The following is a 20,315-nucleotide window of genomic DNA, read 5'->3' as shown; positions in this document are numbered from 1 at the left end:
AGGGGAAGATGGGGAGAGAAAGACACCTACAGACCTGCTTTACCATCTATGAAGCGACTCTCCTGCAGTTGGGGAGCCAGGGCTTGAACCGGGATCCTTACATGGGTCCTTGTGCTTCGTGCCACGTGCACTTAACCCACTGAGCTGTCGCCCAACTTCCTATTATTATTTTCACTAGGAATATAGTTTCTCACTGCTTCTGTCACCAAAGGTCTGTGTCTCCACTCCCATAGGTAATCAAGGGGTTGGCTTTTTTTCTTTCTACTTTTGTGTGTTCAATTCTCTTATATTCCACACAAGAGTGAAACCATCCTGTAGTTGTAACTATAACATTTTTTTAGCAGAGTACTGCTCAACTCTTCATTGTGGCGTGGGGAATTTAACCTGGGACTTTGAAGCCTCATCTTGAGAATCTCTTATGCAAACCATTAAATTTCCTTCTTTCTTTTTTTCTTTCTTTTTTTTGCCTCCAGGGTTATCGCTGGGGTTTGGTGCCAGCACTATGAATCCACTGCTCAGGAGGCCATTTTCCCCATTTTGTTGCCCTTGTTGTAGTTGTTATTGTTGTCATAGCTGTTGTTACTGGATAGGACAGAGAGAAATAGAGAGAGGAGGGGAAGATGGGGAGAGAAAGATACCTGTAGACCTGCTTCACTGCTTACGAAGCTAACCCCTGCAGTTGGGGAGGTGGGGACTTGAACCGGCCATTAAATTTCTTTTATACCATTTGTAGTCCTTCCTTTGTTTTTGGTTCACTTGTCTGTCTCAAGAGATGGCTTTTCTCCCTCAAAATGTCCTACTAACTTGTCAGTCAGAATTTCTGGTTTTTGATCTTTCTGCCAATTGACTGGCTCTCACTGCTGTCTGTCTGAGTCCTCCTCACATCCAGATAGATGCATTTTGTACATACCAGCTAGTTTAAAGTTTCAGTTTACATCTGGTACTCTACTAATCTTCCCTTTTTCTTTCTCCTCTTTTCCTCTTCTCCTGTTTCCCCTCTCTTGCTGCTGCAGAGTGTCTCTACAGCCAACTTCAGCGAAATCGCCTGCTTTCTAATGAGCTGAAGCTAACGCTGCATGATCTGTGTGACTGATTGATGGGCAGGGCTCACTGATGCCCACTAAACCCAGCTTACTGCTCAGACCACTGACCTGGACCCCTGCAAAAAGCTGATTGATTTAAAAAAAAAAACGTTACTATTTTGCCACGAACAAATTTCTATTTAATTGGAACCACTAGAATATCATCATCTGGGTTGGGGGTAGTTAGCATAATGGTTATGCAAAGACACTCATGCCCGAGGCTCCGGAGTCCCAGGTTCAATACCCAGCACCAACGTAAGCCAGAGCTGAGCAGTGCTTTGGTATAAATAAATAAATATATTGTCAACTTCCTGACCACACTACAAAGTTAGGATACTTACAACTGCATTTATCTTCCTTTTCAAGAGTTGGATGATGAAGTAGAGGGACCTGAGATGATAGAAAACTTTGGAGTTTATTTTCCAGCCTTATTTTTATTTATTTATATATTTTTTTACTTGTGCACTGACTGTAGGATATGTTGTTCCCTTGCATGGATGTTTTCTAACAGTAAACTGACTTGACAAGATGTTGTAACTGCTTTATGTGCAGATTCAGGGATGGGCCCTTCTGATAAGGTAGAAAAAAGGGGGAAGGAAAGGAAAAGGGTGTGGAATGTAAATAGGTAAACTTCTTGCCTAGGTGAAGATCTGGATGTTTCCCCATCTCCCTAGATTTATCATTTTACGGAACAAATTAGATTTCCCTCTCAGATTCTTTTATAAGTGAGAGACAAGAGAGAAAGAGCATAACTCTGGCATATATGCTTGATCCACTTACGCTTGATGTCACCTCTCAGGCTGCAGTGCAGATTATCTCAAGCTATTCAACTGCTGGTTTTCTTCCTGGCAGTTTTTCCTCTTGCTCTTTTACCCTGGTTTTATGTTGCAAGTAACTATCACAGACCAGTTCTAGATAATATCTCTGGGAACGAGAAAAAAAAACAAGTTTTTTACTTAAAGGCTTCATGTTCTGTGGGGTGTTCTTGACTTTTTTCTTTAATCTTATGTGGGCAGTGGTACTTTGATTTATCCCACCAGTTCCTTTTCTACTTTTTGGGGGGAAAGCCTGTAACACATATCCTCCTGTACTCTTTGCAAGTTGAGAATATTTAAAAGCTTGGCTGGATGTGGGAGGGAGAGGAAATGACTGAGCAAGGTCCCTAACTCTTCCCTCACAAGTCAGCAAAACCTGTAGCTTTTAGTAGGCAAGTGAGAGGCCCTGCAAAACCAAACTTGTTGACGCAAGAGCTCACTTGCCTGCAGCTTCCCTGCAACTGGAGCATTCTTCAGACTGGGTACACCTTGACCTCTGCTTCTAGCTCTTATAACTTCTTTATTTACTCCCCTTAGATAAGCTGAAATGCACCAAAGAGGAACACCTCTGTACACAAAGGATGCTGGACCAGACTCTTCTTGACCTGAATGAGATGTAGAGCCACCCCAGTCCTGCCCTGCGCTGCTCCTCCCTTTGACCCCCTCCTCTGCCTGAGGCCAACCTGCCTGAAGCTGACCTTGAAACTGAGGGCTGATGTTTAACTGGAAGGCTGCTTTCTCCTTTTGCCACCACCACCCCCCACCCCCCACCAAACAGTCTCAACCTCTCCCCCAGAGATTCCAATTGGGCTAGAGGCTGAGCACCTTTGGGAACATTCAAGGGAATGTGAGCACAATGCAAACTGTCTTTTAAAAAGCATGTTATGATGTACACATTTTGTAATTAACCTTTTTCTGTTGTTGTATGGACCATTTGTAAAACATTCCAAGTGCTGTCACAATTCTGAAGCAGCAAATCTAACCCCTCTAGAGTTTTGGAAAGTAACTTTTTGACTTAGTGTGTATTCTTCTCTCCATAGGAGAGAGAATGATATCAACAAGGTCTCTTTGGGCAACTTTTACAGTTTTCATCAGAAGTGACCAAATAGATTAAGATAAGACCTCTGTGACCAGCTCCATATCTCATTCCTGGCCCTTCCCAACCACTTACAGAATGGATCATGTGCCCTTTATGTTGAAGTGACCACTTACTTACTTTTATGCCCCACTTGAAAGAAAAAAATTATGTTTTTGCCACATGAAATTCATCTCATCACCTTCTTCTGGGTCAGAAGCTGCTATCTTTTAAAGTGCCATCTCATAGTGTTTTGTATTGGTTATTGCTGGAGAAATCTTGAATAGCTTATGTACAAAACTTACATTATTTTGAAATTTTGCTTCTTTGAAGTGGGGGTATAACTAGCCATCCCATCTGGCTGTGAGAGCTCTCTATAGCCTGTGGGCTAGCTGTGTCCTGATTCTTCACAAATTTCTTTCCTTATCCAAATCCCCCCTTTTTAGTAAGGTTTCAATGAAGTTTGTTAGATGTGCATCCTGCAGCTTATTGGCTTAAAACGTACTCTCCTTTGATGTGGTCTCTTTTGGGGGGGTATGAATGGGAGAAAAAAAAGTATATCTGTTTTAAGTGTTTTGATACTAAAAATTGACATGTGTCTTTTTGAAATAAAGAACCAGTCCCTGCAACCCTCAAACCTACTTGACTTCTGTCTACCTGTCTACTTGTATTTTTTTCTCTTCATGCACTGAAGTTTGAGTTCAAATTTTTGTAGGTCATAGCAACAGGATTTAAGAGCAGCACGTTTTAGAAGCATATAGTGTTGGGGTATGTGATCAGTGTTATATATTATAGTTGTTTAATGAGCACAAAATCTTATTGATAAATCCATGATCAGTGGCCTGGGTGAGAAGTGGTGCAGTGGATAAAATGTTGGACTTAACAAGCATGTGTTTGATTCCTGGCATTGCATATGCCAGAATAATGCTTTGCTTTAGTTCTCCTCCCATCTCTCTCTTTTTAATTAATACTTTATAAGAACATAGTTGTAAAGGGAAAAGTATAGCTCACCCCAACATGCCAGTGCTAATCAGTAACCTAAGAGTCTTGGCATATAGTTATTATTTCCAATGATCACATCTAAGTTTTTTAATAATCTTTATTTATTGGATAGAGACAGCCAGAAATTGAGAGGGAAAGGTGGGGGGAGATAAAGAGACACCTGCAGCACTGCTTCACTGCTCGCAAAGCTCTCCCTCTGCAGGTGGGGACTGAGGGCTCCACAATCCATGCACATTGTAACGTGCGCTCAGCCAGGTGTGCCACAACTCAGCCCCTTAAATATCTAATATTTATTTGCTTACTGGATAGAAATGGCCAGAAATTGAGAGGAAGGGGGCAGGGATAGGGAGAGAGACAGAATGATACCTGCAACACTGCTTCACCACCACTTGTGAAGCTTTCACCTTGTAGGTGGAGCCTGGGGGCTTGAACCTGGGTCCTTATGCATTATAACGTGTGTGCTCGAACAGGTGCGCCACCACCTGGTCCCTGTATGAATTAATTTGTCATGAGACACTGCTGATTGATTAAGTTGAACATAAGTTTTTTTTTTTTTTTTTTTATTGAATAGAGACAGAAATCATGAGGGGGGGGTGATAGGGAGAGAGACGCCTGCAGCCCAGCTTCACCACTCGTAAAGCTGCAGGTGAGGACGGGGGTCTCGAACCCAGGTCCCTGCTCATTGTAACACGTGCGCTCAGCCAGGTGCGCCACCACCCGGCCTCCACCTTTTTAAATGTAACATGGCTATAGAAATTTTTAAGTCTAAATGGGTATTGTTTCATATTTATGTGTTTATATACCTCACTACAGCCTATATCAAAGTTTGCGCATCCTCCCTGTATTGGATATCTAAGGAAACAATTCAAAAAGAGGTGCTCTTAGGATATTTGCTTAGAGACCGGCTGTGTAAGTAGTTTTCAAAGCTGTCTGTGAAATGCCTGCTTCTGCCATTTCCTGCCTTTTGGCCTTGAGGCAGGACACGAATCTGCCTTCCTGGTAAAAATGACAGCTCCCTTGACAAAACCCTGTATAAACCAGACGCTGGAAAATGTTTTCTGTTTATGGGCCTGGACCACTATCGACTAGAAATTGCTGCCCTTTCTTATTTCTTTCTTCCTTTATTTTTATTTATAAAATAGAAATATTGGCAAGACCATAGGATAAGAGGGGTACAATTCCCACCACCAGAACTCTGTATCCCATCCACTTCCTTGAAAACTTTCCTATTCTTGATCCCTCCGGGAGCATGGACCCAGGATCATTACCGGGGTGCAGAAGGTAGAAGGGCTGGTTTTTGTAATTGCTTCTCCGCTGAACATGGGTGCTGCAATTTATTTCTTTTGGGGCTAAGAGTCAAGGTAAGTAACAGAAAAAACAACAACAACAAAAAAAAACCTATGTTATTCTTCAGATTTAGCCTCTAAAGTTTCCATTAATTGCTTGCTGGGGAGCTTCCTAAGAAAGTTCCCACAATCCCCAGCCAGGTAGGCCCCGCCTCGTCTGATGTAGCGCCCTCAGATTGGCTGTTGCAGCGGGGGGGGGGGGGGGCAGTGGTTGAGCAGGACCCTGAGGCCTGGGGGTCGCCATGACGGTGTGTTGGGCTCCGCAGGTGCGAAGCTCCATGCTGCTTTTGTTCTCGACACCCCACTGCCCACTGTGGCTGCTTCTCCTTGTGCCGGGAAGCCTGGCCAACAAACTTAACGTCCCGCAGGTGTTGCTGCCCTTTGGCCGGGAACCAGGCCGGGTATCCTTCCTGCTGGAGGCGCAGCGGGGCTGCTACACCTGGTGAGGGCGGCCCGGGCGGCGTGGCCTTCCCGTGGGGCCTGTGTCCCTCCTCGGAGAAGCGGAAGGATGTCACACTGGCCTTCGTTGGGAAGGGTGGGCATTGCAGGGACACCCTCTCTGAGGGTCCCAAGTGTGGACTTTTCTTCAATGTGAGGAGTTTCCAGTTTGATTCACCGGACCTGAAAGTTTTTTTTTTTTGTTGTTGTTGTTGAAAGAATCAGAGCATCACTCTGGCATTTCGATGCCAGGGATTGGGAGTCCAGTGCTTTTCCACAGCACCACCTCCTGGACTGCCTGAGGGAATTTTTCTTAGGCTCAGAGTGGCTCAAGTGTTGAGGGCCTCAGTACTGACCAAGGTGGGGTCTTCAGTGTAAAGGGCCCCTAAAACACAGCAAATTGTATCGCAAAGCATTCACACACACACACACCCAATTGCTACTAGGGTTGTTGCTCTACGGCTCGGTGCCAACATTATGAATCCCCACAGCTCATGGCCATTTTTTTCTTTTCTGTTTCTTCCCTTCCTATTTTATTCGATAGAACAGAGAGAAATTGAGAGGGGAGGTGAGTAGGAAGAAATAATGAGAGACGTCTGCAGACCTGCTTCACCGCTCTTGAAGCATCCCCCCTGCAGGTGGGGAGCAGGGGCTTTAACCAGGGTTTTTAAGCACAGGTTGTGCTCACCAGGTGTGTCGCCACCAGCCAGCCCTCCAGCTACCTTCTTTAGAGTTGTGTGAAGTGCTCTTACTTCCCTTTTACAGTTGAAGGAACTGAGGTGCAGAGACGGTGAGGTGTAAATTTACAGAAGGGAGTAAGTAGGTAGATGAGAGGTGGAGATGCAGGTGTTTTGGAATCCTTATTTCCCACGTTAATACAAAGGCACCTTGGCCAGTGAGGACAATATCTTTTTTTCACTTTAAGTGACTCAAAGAGGGAAAAAACAACTTTCTGGTGTGAGGGCTCAAGGATAGGTTTTCTTAGATGAGGTAGATACCTCAGAGTGGAATGAATTTCCTTTTGCCATTTTCTTTTTTTTTTTTTTAAATATTTATTCCCTTTTGTTGTCCTTGCTGTTTTATTGCTGTAGTTATTATCGATGTCGTCGTTGTTGGATAGGACAGACAGAAATGGAGAGAGGAAGGGAAGACAGAGAGGGGGAGAGAAAGAGAGACACCTGCAGACCTGCTTCACCGCCTGTGAAGCGACTCCCCTGCAGGTGGGGAGCCGGGGTTCGAACCGGGATCCTTACGCCGGTCCTCGCGCTTTGTTCCAAGTGCGCTTAACCCGCTGCGCTACCGCCCGTCTCCCTCCATTTGCCATTTTCTAAGAGAAGCACTAAGAGTTGTTCAGTATCAGAATTCAGTTTCCATTTTATAAACAAGCATGAAGGGATAAGGTTTGTATGGGACTATAGATGATATAGTTCTGTATTAGAACACTTGCCTGGCATGTGTGAGAGACTGGGTTTGATCCTTAGTGACAAAAACAAAACCACCCACTGTGGCTTTTTTTTTTTTTTTGCCTCCAGGGTTATTGCTAGGGCTCAGTGCCTGCACTATGTATCCACTGCTCCTGGAGGCAATTTTCCCCCTTTTGTTGCCCTTGTTGTGGTTATTATTGTTGTTGTTGATGTCGTTCATTGTTGGATAGGACAGAGAGAAATGGAGAGAGGAGGGGAAGACAGAGGGGGAGAAAAGGACACCTGCAGACCTGCTTCACTGCCTGTGAAGCGACTCCCCTGCAGGTGGGGAGTCGGGGGCTCAAACCAGGATCCTTACGCCAGTCCTTGCATTTTGCACCACGTGCTCTTAACCCACTGCCCTACCGCTGGACCCCCCAGTGTGACTTTTTTTTGTTTCTTTCACTGAAAGAATAATGCAAGGAAATCTTTCTAGCATTGAATGTCATCCTTCCAAAAATAAGAGTAATATATATATTTTTAAGTTTGCTTATTCTAGACAGAGAAGAAGAGAGTGAAATGACACCACAGCACGAAACTTCCTTTAATGCAGAGCTGATGGATTCCAACCATGGTAGTCCACATGGTAAAACAGCACATTATGCAAGTGAACTCTAAATATTCTTAGTATTAGTGATTTTGAAATTTTTTTCTTCTTTTTTCTTTTCTTTATTTTTAAAGACAGTTCTTTTTTAAAAAAGTATTTTATTTGTTTATTTTTGAGAGAGATGCACAGAGAGAAAGACACAGAGAAATGCCAGAGCACTGCACAGCTCTGGCTTTTGGTGGTGGTGGTGGTGGTGGGGTGGTGTAGAACCTGAGACTTTGGTGCCTCAGGCAGAAGAGTCTCTACATAACCATTTGCTATCTACCCCTGGCCGATTTTGAGATTTTTTTTTTTCTTTACCTAAACTCACATTCAAATTCATTCTTTCTGGCAACTTTGATGTCAGCAGCCCAATTTGTAAAATTGGAATATATACCTCAGAGATGAAAACAAGGTTCATTATTGAAAACACAGCTGAGGGTAGACTAACAATTTTGTTTTAAATACTGATGGAGAAATGTAATATTGCTATAACTTTGCACAAGGGGTCATTGAGGGAAAAGTTCTGGTAAATCTCTCCTACACTTGTTTCCTTAAGCAGTGGTTTTAGTCTAAAGAGTGTCATTTAAATATAAGTGGGATCACATAGCAACATAGAAAGACTGTAGGAGTCTGTGGTCCACTGATTGTTGATTTTAACTTATGTTCTTTCAAATTTTTTTTATTTATAAAAAGGAAACACTGACAAAACCATAGGATAAGAGGTACAACTCCACACAATTCCCACCACCAGAACTCCTTATCCCATCTCCTCCCCTGATAGCTTTCCTATTCTTTAACCCACTGGGAGTATGGACCCAGGGTCATTATGGGATGCAGAAGGTGGAACGTCTGGTTTCCGTAATTGCTTTTTAACTTATATTCTTAGTTCATACTCTTTTAAGTTATTTTTGTTCTGGCAGGTACTCCACTCATCATGATGCAGTAACTGTTGAGCCTTTATATGAAAATGGCACCTTATGTTCCCAGAAAGCTTTACTTGTTGCCGAATCTACTCAACCCTTACGCCTCAGCAGTGTTATTATTGCTCGAGAGATAGGTATGTTGAGAAAAATACTTGTAGTAGCTCATCTAGAGTAGAATAATTCGACAATTTGTGTGGATAGTTAACCATGTTGGGTTCAAATGGTAAGAATTATAAAAAAGATTTTTGCAATATGAACTCAAATTGGCACACCTAAGGTGGAGATATGTACATGTATAACCATCACCAGGTGTGGAGCCTAATGCAGACTGAAAATTATAGTTGTCTGAAGAAACTATATGTGAACTATAGTGAAGAAAGAGAGGAGCTGGTTTAGTTGTTAAGATCTGAGGTTAGGTGTGTGTGTGTGTGTGTGTGTGTGTGTGTGTGTGTGTAATCAGGCTGTGATTTCACTGTTCTGGACTGTTTTTTTTTCAGTCAGCTAGAGACAAAAAGAGGGAAAGATTCTAGTACCAGACCTTTCTCGGTGATAACACCTCTTACATGATAACTGGAATTCAAACCTGAGACAAAATTTACCCCAGTGTGCACTGGTAATTTTGTGTTGGGAGCATATTGTGTTGTTAATTGCTGTTTTTTTTTTTTGCCCTGCAGATAAAGCTAAAATTAAAAATGGTTACAGGATAGTTACAATAGCAAAATGGGGCAGTTATGTGGACATATCTCTAAACTGCAGTGAAAGTTAAATGTTAAAAGTAGGGGTCAGGTGGTAGCGCAGTGGGTTAAACACACATGGTGCGAAGCACAAGGACTGGCATAAGGGTTCCGGTTTGAGACCCTAGCATCCCACTTGCAGGGAGGTTGCTTCATCGGTGGTGAAGCAGATCTACAGGTGTCTTTCTCTCCCCCTCTCTGTCTTCCCCTCTTCTCTCGATTTCTCTCTGTCCTATCCAACAAGAGCAGCAATGACAACAATAACAAGGGCAACAAAATAGGAAAAATGGCCTCCAGAAACAGAGGTGCAGGCACTGAGCTCCAGCAATAACCCTGGAAGCAAAAAACAAACAGACACAAAAAAAGTAGGGAGGTTAGAGAGATAGCATATGGTTATGCAAAGACCATCATTCCTGAGACTCCAAGGTCCCAGGTTCAATCCCTAGGACACTGTAAGCTAGAGTTGAGCATTGGGGTCACTAAAATAGCTCCTTTGGATACTATGCTACCTAGTCCTCACCACATTGGGAATGCTTCAGTCCCATGGTATCTCTCTGTTTCTGTCTCTGTTTATCTGAAAAAGTTGTCCTGGTGCAGTGAAATCCCAGCGATGACCAAAAAACCAAACATTTTTTATTTTGTTTTCATTCCATACTGTTTGAATTTATTTCTTTTTTAAATTTTTTTATTTTTTAAAATTTCTTTATTGGGGAACTAATGTTTTACATTCAACAGTAAATACAATAGTTTGTACATGCATAGAATTTCCCAGTTTTACATATACCAATACAATCCCCAGGAGGTCCTCTGTCACCATTTTTGGACCTGTATTCAACCCCCCACCTACCCCAGAGTCTTTTACTTTGGTGCAACATGTCAATTTGAATTTTTTTCTGAATTTTATTATAGATAGACTGGAATTCTCACTGAACTGGAACTCTGACTAGGTCTAGTATGTGGTTCCCAGGCTTTTAAATTTTATGATCCAGAAACAAATAAAAGGGAATTATTAGAGAGAAAAATGTATTGGCATGATTCACATATGGTTGCCTCCATTTTACTTTCCTAAATTATACATCGTATAAATGTAATATCATATTTTCAAAATATACATTTTATTAGTGATTTAATAATGATTTAACAAGATTGTAAGAGGGGTAAATTCCATATAATTCCCACCACCAGAGTTCCATATCCCCTCCCCTCCATTGGAAGCTTCCCTATTATTTTTTAAAATAATTTATTTATTCATTTATGAGAAAGATAGGAGGAGAGAGAGAGAGAGCGAGAAAGAACCAGACATCACTCTGGTACATGCGCTGCTCAGGGTTGAACTCAGAACCTCATGTTTGAGAGTCCAACACTTTATCCACTGCACCATCTCCCGGACCACATCTTCCCTATTCTTTATCCCTAGGTGAGTATGAACCAAAATTCTTTTTTTTTTTTCCCTCTAGGGTTATCACTGGGGCTCAGTGCCTGCACTATGAATCCACTGCTCTTGGAGGCTGTTTTTTCTTTTTTTGTTGCCCTTGTTGTTTATGGACCAAAATTCTTTATGGGGAGCAGAAGATGGAAGGTCTGGGTTCTGTAATTACTTCTCCACTGAGCATGAACGTTGGCAGGTTGATCCATTCCTCCAGCCTGTTTATGTCTTTCCCTAGTGGGATAGGGATCTGGGGAGGTGAGGTTCCAGGACACATTGGTGAGGTTGTCTGCCCTGGGAAGTCAGGGAGGCCTCATGATAGTGACTGCAACTTGGTGGCTGAAAAGCAGTAAGATACAAAGCAGGAGAAATAAAACATACATTTTAACTCTTCAAAAGAAAGCAGAATGTTGGGAGTCAGGTGGTAGCGCAGCGGGTTAAGAGCACGTGGCACAGAGCGCAAGGACCGGCATAAGGATCCTGGTTCGAGCCCCTGGCTCCCCACCTGCAGGGGAGTCGCTTCACAGATGGTGAAGCAGGTCTGCAGGTGTCTTTCTCTCCCCCTCTTTGTCTTCCCCTCCTCTCTTCATTTCTCTCTGAAAAAAAAAAAGGCAGAATATAAGGATAAAGTATTGGTGTGGTCTGGAAGGTGGCACAGTGGATAAAGCATTGGACTCTCAAGCATGAGGTCCCAAGTTCAGTCCCAGGCAGCACATGTATGATAGTGATGTATGGTTCTCTCTTTTTCTCTCCTATTTTTCATATATATATTAAAGTATTTCTTTAAAGAGGATTCACTTAGGGATGGAGGAATAGCTCACTAAGAAAACTTTTTTCCAATGCAAGTGGTCTAGGTGAGCTCCAGTAGTGGTGTTGTAGTGGCTCTCCCTCTTGGATTGTTTCTTTCTGAATTATCTCAGTGCAGTGAAATAGGTCCCACAACACCAAAAAATAAATAATAAACTAAATGCATTTAATTTTGTTACTAATTTTTCTCGCTTTCCATTAGATGATTGAAAACATCACTATAAATCAACATTTGGAAACATCTGTATCGTTGGAGGCTTTTCTCGCATCTTGTTATTGTGCTCTTTCCTTTCACAGTTTGAAAGTAATCATTATACTTTCTTTTTTCATAGACCTAGGATAAGAAGCAGACTGTGACATTTAATAGATTCACAATCTGTTGGATTTAAGTCTCAGTTTTTGGGTTCCTTATAGTAACTGACCATGAACTGCGCTGTGATGTTAAGGTTGACGTGATAGACAGCATTGAAATTGTATCTCGAACCCGAGAACTCTATGTAGATGATTCACCACTGGAACTTATGGTGAGGGCACTGGATGCTGAAGGTAAAGAACGATAAAGGATTTGATAAAATTATCTAAAATAAATTCTTATTTGTGTTTAGAAGTTGGAAAAGAAATGAGAGATAAAAGTAGATTGGTAGTATTTACTTTCTTGTATGAAACTCTAACACTAGGAATTAATAATTCTAGGTATATAGTTCTGAGCATGATTGAATGTGTTAACTACATACTTTCACAAATGTTTCTGTTATCTTCAATTGTTGATTATCTCAGAAGCCCCCCCCCCCCACTCCCCTGCCCTCACCACAGTTATCTCTAGGGCTTGCTTCCTACACAGCAAATCCACAGTTCCTGGTAGCTTTTTTTGCATATATATATATATATATATATATATATATATATATATATATATATATATATATGTAGGGAAAGAGAGAGAGAGAGACACCTGCACCAGTACTCTACCGCCCATGAAGCTCCCCCCTGAACCTCTGTAATTGAGAAGTGGGGACTAGGTACATGTGTACTCTTAATGGGTGCACCACCACGCAGTTCCCCTTCTCTTTTAAGACTTTATTCATTTATTAATAAGAAAGAAAAACAGAAAAAGCCAGGTCATTTTGGCACATGTGATGTTAAGGACTGAACTCATAATGTCGTGTTTTGATGTCCAACATTTTTTTTTTAATTTAATAATGATTGACGAGATTATAGGATAAGAGGGGTACAGTTCCATACAGTTCCCACCACCTGAACTCCATATCCCATCCCTTCCATTGGAAGCTTTCTTGTTTTTTATCCCTTTGGGAGCATGGACCTAGGATCATTCTGGGCTGCATAAGGGGGAAGGTCTGGCTTCTGTGATTGCTCCTCCACCGGACATGGACATTGGCAGGTCTATCCATACTCCCAGCCTGTTTCTATCTGTCCCTAGTGGGGCAGGGCCCTGTGTCCACTGCTCCAACTGGGCTGCTGAAACGTCTTTGCTTTGCTTTTCTTCTCTTCCCTTTCCCTTATTTTTCTCATTCTTTCTCCCCTTCCTTCCTGCCTGCCTGCCACCATGGTTATTGCTGGGCCTCAGTGCCAGCACATTTTTTCTTTTTATTCTTTTTTTCCCCTATTTTTTTATTGGAGATGACAGAGAGAAACTGAGAAGAAAAGGGGAGATTAAGAGGGAGAAAGAAAGAGAGACACCTGCAGATCTACTTCACCACTTGTGAAGCATCCCTCCTGCAAGTGGGGAACAGAGGCTCAAACCTGGGTCATTGCATATGGTAACATGCACTTAACCCAGTGCACCACCACCACCTGGTCACCATGACTTTCTCTTAACTATTCAGATTCTGTCACTAAGTTTCAGCTGATAGTCAACAATTAAAACCATATTTAGGGTACTAGGTGGTAGCATACCTGGTAGAGAGCACACATTATAATACACAAAGCTCCAGCCTCATAAACAGTGAAACAGTGCTGCAGGTGTCTCTGTCTCCCTCTGCCTTCTTAATTTCTCTGTGTCTCCATCCAAAACAAATAAATAAAATATATTGGGTGGGCATTGGCACACTCAGTTAAGCACACATAGTACTAAGTGCAAGGACCCATGCAAGGATATGGGTTTGGGCTGCCGGCTCCCCACCTGCAGGGGGGAAGCTTCACAAGCAGTGAAGCAGGTCTACAGGTGTTTCTCTTTCTCTCTCCCTATCTCCCCCTACTCTCTCAAATTCTGTCTGTCCTATCCAATAAAATGGAAAACACTGGTCACCAGAAGCAATGGATTCGTAGTGCAGGCACTAAGTCCTATTGTTAACCCTGGAGGCAAAATGAATGAATGAATGGATAAATATTGCAAAATATTTTTTAGAAAGAACATATTTATAGCTGGTGAGAGAACACAGCAGTTGTGTACTAGACTTGCATGCCTGACCCCCCCAGAAGCCCCAGATTCAACACTTAGCACTACCTCAAGACAGAGCTAGTTTGTATAGGGACCTTCCTGGCATATGTATTATAATTATTATTTCTTTTTTTTTTATTATTCCCTTTTGTTGCCCTTGTTGTTTTATTGTTGTAGTTATTATTGTTGTTGTCGTCGTTGTTGGATAGGACAGAGAGAAATGGAGAGAGGAGGGGAAGACAGAGAGGAGGAGAGAAAGATAGACACCTGCAGACCTGCTTCACCGCCTGTGAAGCGACTAACCTGCAGGTGGGGAGCCGGGGTTCGAACCGGGATCCTTATGCCGGTCCTTGTGCTTTGCGCCACCTGCGCTTAACCCGCTGCACTACAGCCCGACTCCCCTTATAATTATTATTTCTAGTGCTTGTGTATATTAGTTAAAGAGACATGAAAGTAATTTTCTAGTTAAGTTTCCATTTCTTGTTGAAGATACCTTAATTTTTTAATATAAGATTTTATGTTATCTGTTTTTGACTTGCTCTACAGGAAATACTTTCAGTAGTTTGGCAAGGATGGTGTTTGAGTGGAGCATTGCCCAGGATAAAGGGTCAACAAGAGAAGAACTGTGTAGCAAAATTAGGTAAACTTGAAACCATCTGCCCTTGAAGGACATACTGAATAAAAGTTATTTGGATTTTGATAATACCACTCTCTAGACTTTTTGGGAATAGATAAGTATGCTAAGGGGAACTGTCTTTTATAGATGGGCATATATATTGAGCCACTACAGAAGAGCCCATGAGTTCAGGACTATAAAATTATTTGATCTATAAAAATCATGACAGTTTTATAGTTCAAGTCATCTGCATGTGCTGAAATACAGTGAATGAGATAAAATATGAATTTTATATTCTGTATCTAGAAATAACTCTCAGATAATCCAGGTGTTGTTGCCACAAGAGTTTTAGCAAAAGACACGCACATATATATATATATGTAAATATATATATATATATATATTTTTTTTTTTGCTACTAAGGTTATCACTGTGGCTTCATAGCTATACACTACTACTTCTCTCTGCAGCTTTCTCCTGCTCCTCCTCCTCCTTCTTTTTTTGCCTCCAGGCTTATTGCTGGAGCTCAGTGCCAGCACTATGAATCCACTGCTCCTGGAGACCATGTCTTCCATTTTGTTGGTGTTGGTGTTGGTGTTGTTTTGTTGTTGTTGTTGGATACAACAAAGAGAAATTGAGAGAGGAGGGGAAGATAGAGGGAGAGAGAAAGATAAGACACCTGCAGACTTGGTTCACTGCCTGTGAAGCAACCCCCCAGCAGGTGGGGAGCTGGGGGCTCGAACCACAACTTTCTTTTTTTAACAGCACTCTACTCAGCTGTGGTTTATGGTGATACAGGGAATTGAACCTGTGACCTCAAGCCCCAAACATGCCAGTCTTTTGCATAAACATTATGCTATTTCCAGAGTATCCTGCAGAAACTCTGATGTGTTGGCCTGGTGCTCAAACCTGTAATTGTACATGGTATATGTATGATCTACTGGGTGAGTCACCTGCTGACCCCAATTTTAAGACTTTTTACACCAGAGAGATGTTTAAAAGACTGTGTTTAAAATTTCTGAGACACACAACAAGGGCAACAAAAGGGAAAATAAATAAAATTAAAAATATCTCTGAGATACTTTTGGAAAAAAAAAACTTGATTCTACTAGAAACAAACCTTATTTTATCTCTTTAGGATTCTGAAGTATTCTGAAGCAGAATATTCTCCCCCAGTGTACATAGCTGAGATGGAAAAAGAAGAGAAACAAGGAGATATGATTTTGGTATCTGGGATGAGAACTGGTGCTGCTGTTGTAAAAGTTCGAATTTATGAACCATTTTATAAGGTAAAAAATTTGTCCTTTAAGTTCTCATTTAGTGGTCTTGCCTATAGAAATATAGTTTCTTTTATAAATAATAAAAATTAAAAGAAAAAATGTAAAAAAAGAAATATAGTTTCATACATTTATAATAGAAGTCTCCTAACCTTATATGATTTGGGCCAATAGTTGATCATTTATTTGAAAAAATGACTTGAAAAAAGACTTATATTTCTGAAATTTGTTTTTACTTAACTACAATTACAAGTGTGAAATATGATCATCTTTCTTTTAAAATCTATCATTTATTTTTTTATTCCATAAGCCTTTGATGTGAATCTAAGATTTTTAAAATTTTTGACACCAGTGTTATCAATGGGGCCTACTTCAATATTCTTGGCAACCATGTCTTTCTTGCTTTCTCTGTCTCTATCATAAGAGAGAGAGGAGAGAAGAAAAAGAGCTCTTTCTTGTAAAAGTGAAACACATAGAGGGAGAGAAAGTGATTTGTAAATAATAAAACTTCTAGTGAAACTTTCCCCTTGCAGGTGGGAACTGAGGGCTTGAACCTTGGTCCTCACCCATGGTAGTATGTGCACTCTACTGGAATCGTAACCTGTCCCCAAGGCCTTTCTTTAACAATGAGTTCATAGGCTATAAATATACATGTACTTTCTTGCAACACACACACACACACACACACACACACACACACGTTGCTCAGCTCTGGCTTATGGTGGTGTAGGGGAACGAACCTTCTATGTCTCAGATATGACAGTTTCCTTGTATAACCATTATGCTATCTCCCTGCCCACAACTTATATTTACTTACTTTCCTTTTTTTTTCCACTTAAATGAAACATTAGACATATGTGAAGCAATCTGATTACAGAATTATATAATATTTTCCAAGGATGTTTTCCCACTCTTTTGCATTTATCTCCTATATATAAATTTAAAATTAACTAGTTGATTAATTAATGGGTGGAGGAGAGAACCAGAACACCACTCTGACAGATATGATGCTATTGACTGAACTCAGGACCTTATGTTTGAGAGTCTAACACCTTACAGCACAACTTTCTGGGCTGGTCGTCTGCATCTAATTTGATGCCATATTTTGACAGCATTTTAAACTTTTTTCAAGCCATTTAATTTTTTTATAGAGACAAACTGAGAGGGAAGGATTTGGGGTAGCAAAAATGTTATCAAAAAGCTCCCAAAGTCCCAGGTTCAACTCCCTACATTACCACAAGTCAGAGCTGAGCAGTGGTCTGGTTAAATAATTTTTTAAAATTTTTATTTATTTTGGATAGAGACAGAGAGAAGTTGAGAGAGGGTGGAGATAGAGAGGGAGAAAGAGAAACACATGCAACACTGCTTTGCCATTCTTTTTTTTATATATAATTTTTTTTCCCTCCAGGGTTATTGCTGGGCTTGGTGCCTGCACCATGAATCCACTGTTCCTGGAGGCCATTTTTCCCCCTTTTGTTGCCCTTGTTGTTGTAGCCTTGTTGTGGTTATTATTATTGCCATTGTTGATGTTGTTCCTTGTTGGATAGGACAGAGAGAAATGAAGAGAAGAGGGGAAGACAGAGAGGGGAAGAGAAAGATAGACACCTGCAGACCTGCTCCACCGCCTGTGAAGCAACTCCCTTGCAGGTGGGGAGCTGGGGGCTCGAACCAGGATCCTTACACCCGTCCCTGCACTTTGCGCCACATGCGCTTAACCCACTGCACCACTGCCCGACCCCCACTGCTTTGCCATTCTTGAAGTATCCTTTCTATAACTAGGAACCCAGTTCTTAAACCCAGTTCTTTGCACATTGTAATATGAGTACTTTACTAGATACTGCACCACCCAGACACCCCCCTCCCAGTATTTTTAAAGAAAAAGGGAAAAAGAATAAGAGTTAGGCTTCCCTCTGCAGGTAGGCACTGGGGGGCCTGAACCCAAGTCCTTGCGTGTGAATGCTCTACTGGGTGCGCTGCTGTCATTTAATATTTTCTGGAAACAAATTATTGTTACACGTTCATGCTGGAATAATAGGTCTTTTGCTAAGCATTTAATTCAAGTGGTATGAACATAAATGTGCAAGGGGTAGAGTACCTTACTCTAGAAAGTTAGTTCATTGTTGTTAATTAATTTTTTGTTGTATTATTTTACCAGAGCACTGGTCAGCCCTGGCTAATTGTGGTTCATGGTATTGAACCTGACACCTGGGAGCCTCAGACATAAGAATCTCTTTGCAAAACCAATATGCTATCTCCCTTGCCTAGTTTAGTTATCTAAAGAATTTCAATGGCATACAGTCATTTTCACTTTTTACTCATTTTAGCATACTTGCCTTTTGACTTTCCTACTTCCTCTTTAGAAGATCTGTCATTTTCTATTCTTAGCTTGTTACTGTTTTAAAAACATGAATAAGATTCATAATCACTTACTAAGGTTAATTAAATTATGATATTATTAGGAAGATTTTTATCATTTCTATAAAATGTATTAGAAGAAACATGTAAGAACTAACTTTTAACAGAGGAAATGGCCTTGAGGATTTTGTCTCTGGAAACTTTTTTTTCCTTTTCCTCTTTAGAAAGTAGCAGCTGCAGTGATACGTCTACTTGTTTTAGAAAACATATTTCTCATACCATCCCATGATGTTTATCTCTTAGTAGGAGCATATATTAAATACCGAGTTGCAAAAATGGTTCAGGGAAGAATGATAGGTAAGATGATTTATCTTTTCTTTTTTTAAGATTTACATTTTCTAGTCTTCTTGCTGACAACAGGCGTAGCAACTTCACATAATACTTGCAAAATAGCTTTTTGTGTGTTCAGATTTTCTGATAAAGTGAACCTGGGACATAGCTCACCTGGTAGCCTTGCTATGTGTGAGGGGGCTCTGGGTTATGTACTACATAGAGCTATGACAAATGACAGTGGTGTGTGGGGGCGGGTGGTAGCACAGCAGGTTAAGTAAACATGGCACAAAGACCGTAGTAAGGATCCCAGTTCTACCCCCCAGATCCCCCACCTGAAGGGGGGGTCGCTTGACAGGTGGTGAAGCAGGTCTGTAGATGTCTATCTTTCTCTCCACCTCTCTGTCTTCCCCTTCTCTCTCGATTTCTCTCTGCCCTGCCCAACATCAACAATAGCAATAACAGTAACAACAAGGGCAACAAAACGGGGAAAAAAGCCTCCAGGAACAGTGGATTTGCAGTGCAGGCACTGAGCCCTAGCGATAACCCTGTAGGCCAAAAAAAAAAAAAAAAAAACAATGAGGGAGCTCTGTGAATAGTGGAACAGTGCTGAGGTTTCTCTGCTCTCTCTCAATCACTCACTCCCTCCTACTCTTCTCTCCCTCCCACTTCCCTCACAATCATCCTTCCCTCTCAAAGAAGTAAAGAATATATATACAAATATATATATATATATGGCAGCAACTTTAGGACAGGGGTGTGAGTGGAATACTCACTGAGTAGGGTATATACCTTGCTTTGCATATTGCCCAGGTTCAAGCCCCTGGCACAATATAGGAGGGGTTGTGGCACCAGGGAAAGCTTTCGAGCTATGGTTTTTCTCCTTTTTTCCCATTTTTTCTTCAAGATAGAGGTAGAGTGAGAGGGGCAGTGGGAGGCCAGGCTTGAATCTGAGTCTTGTACATGGCAAAGCAGCACACTATCCAAGTGAGCTATTTTGCCATTGGTCTTTCTCCCTCTTTCTTTTTCTTTGTCTTTATCTGAATGGAGAGAAACTCATTTAGTTTACAGAAAACTTAATACTTTGTTGCCTGAAAGTTTCAATGAATTTATTTTTTCACTTAATTTATTAAAATGTGCATTGACTCCATTAACATTAATTTTTTCTGGGACTAAAGTAATAGCTCACCTGGAAGGCCACATGCCTTGCCATGTGTGTGGCCCAGGTTGGCTTGAGCCCTGGCACCACAGGGGAGTGACACTGCACTGGGGGAGGCTTCATTGTTGTGATATCACTTCCTCTCTGTCTCTCTATCTGAATGAAAAAGCTGCCCAGGAGCAGCAAAATAAATTATGGCTGATCATGACTCCAGGTCTCTCAGAGAGAAAAAAAAGTCAGTCCTTTTCTTGCTTATCTAGTGCAGATTCCTCCAGCTACTTTCTGTTTGCTAGATTTTGAGAATATAAGTAATACATACCAACAGTAACTCATGATGTATTCCCCCAAGAAATGGCTAATGTAGAAATTATTCATCAGCCAATTACACAACACAGGTTCTACCCTAGTCTCCACTACATCAAAAAAAGTTTTGGCGTGGTGGTCTCTGTATCTTTGCCTCTCTACCTTCTTTGACTCTAC

General features: G+C 41.4%; 2 protein-coding genes across 4 annotated transcripts in view; both read left to right on the top strand.

Annotated features, from left to right (window-relative positions):
- The window catches only part of TPM3 (tropomyosin 3), a 36,001-nt gene extending 32,388 nt beyond the window's left edge, over window positions 1-3,613 (top strand). For both annotated transcript variants that reach the window (XM_007525363.3, XM_007525362.3), the window contains exon 8: window positions 2,435-3,613. In XM_007525363.3, the coding sequence (XP_007525425.1) occupies window positions 2,435-2,517 (83 nt within the window). In that variant the 3' untranslated portion in view covers window positions 2,518-3,613. The remainder of the gene's footprint in view (window positions 1-2,434) is intronic.
- A 1,908-nt stretch (window positions 3,614-5,521) lies between these two features.
- The window catches only part of NUP210L (nucleoporin 210 like), a 147,815-nt gene continuing 133,021 nt past the window's right edge, over window positions 5,522-20,315 (top strand). For both annotated transcript variants that reach the window (XM_060201462.1, XM_060201461.1), the window contains exons 1-6: window positions 5,522-5,762; window positions 8,731-8,867; window positions 12,115-12,246; window positions 14,645-14,738; window positions 15,853-16,003; window positions 18,571-18,703. In XM_060201462.1, the coding sequence (XP_060057445.1) occupies window positions 5,563-5,762; window positions 8,731-8,867; window positions 12,115-12,246; window positions 14,645-14,738; window positions 15,853-16,003; window positions 18,571-18,703 (847 nt within the window). In that variant the 5' untranslated portion in view covers window positions 5,522-5,562. The remainder of the gene's footprint in view (window positions 5,763-8,730; window positions 8,868-12,114; window positions 12,247-14,644; window positions 14,739-15,852; window positions 16,004-18,570; window positions 18,704-20,315) is intronic.

This window comes from Erinaceus europaeus, chromosome 11, assembly GCF_950295315.1.
Source record: "Erinaceus europaeus chromosome 11, mEriEur2.1, whole genome shotgun sequence".
NCBI classification, from domain to species: Eukaryota; Metazoa; Chordata; class Mammalia; order Eulipotyphla; family Erinaceidae; genus Erinaceus; species Erinaceus europaeus.
The sequence above is the reverse complement of the archived record's forward strand: the minus strand, read 5'-3'. Positions and strand labels throughout refer to the sequence as shown.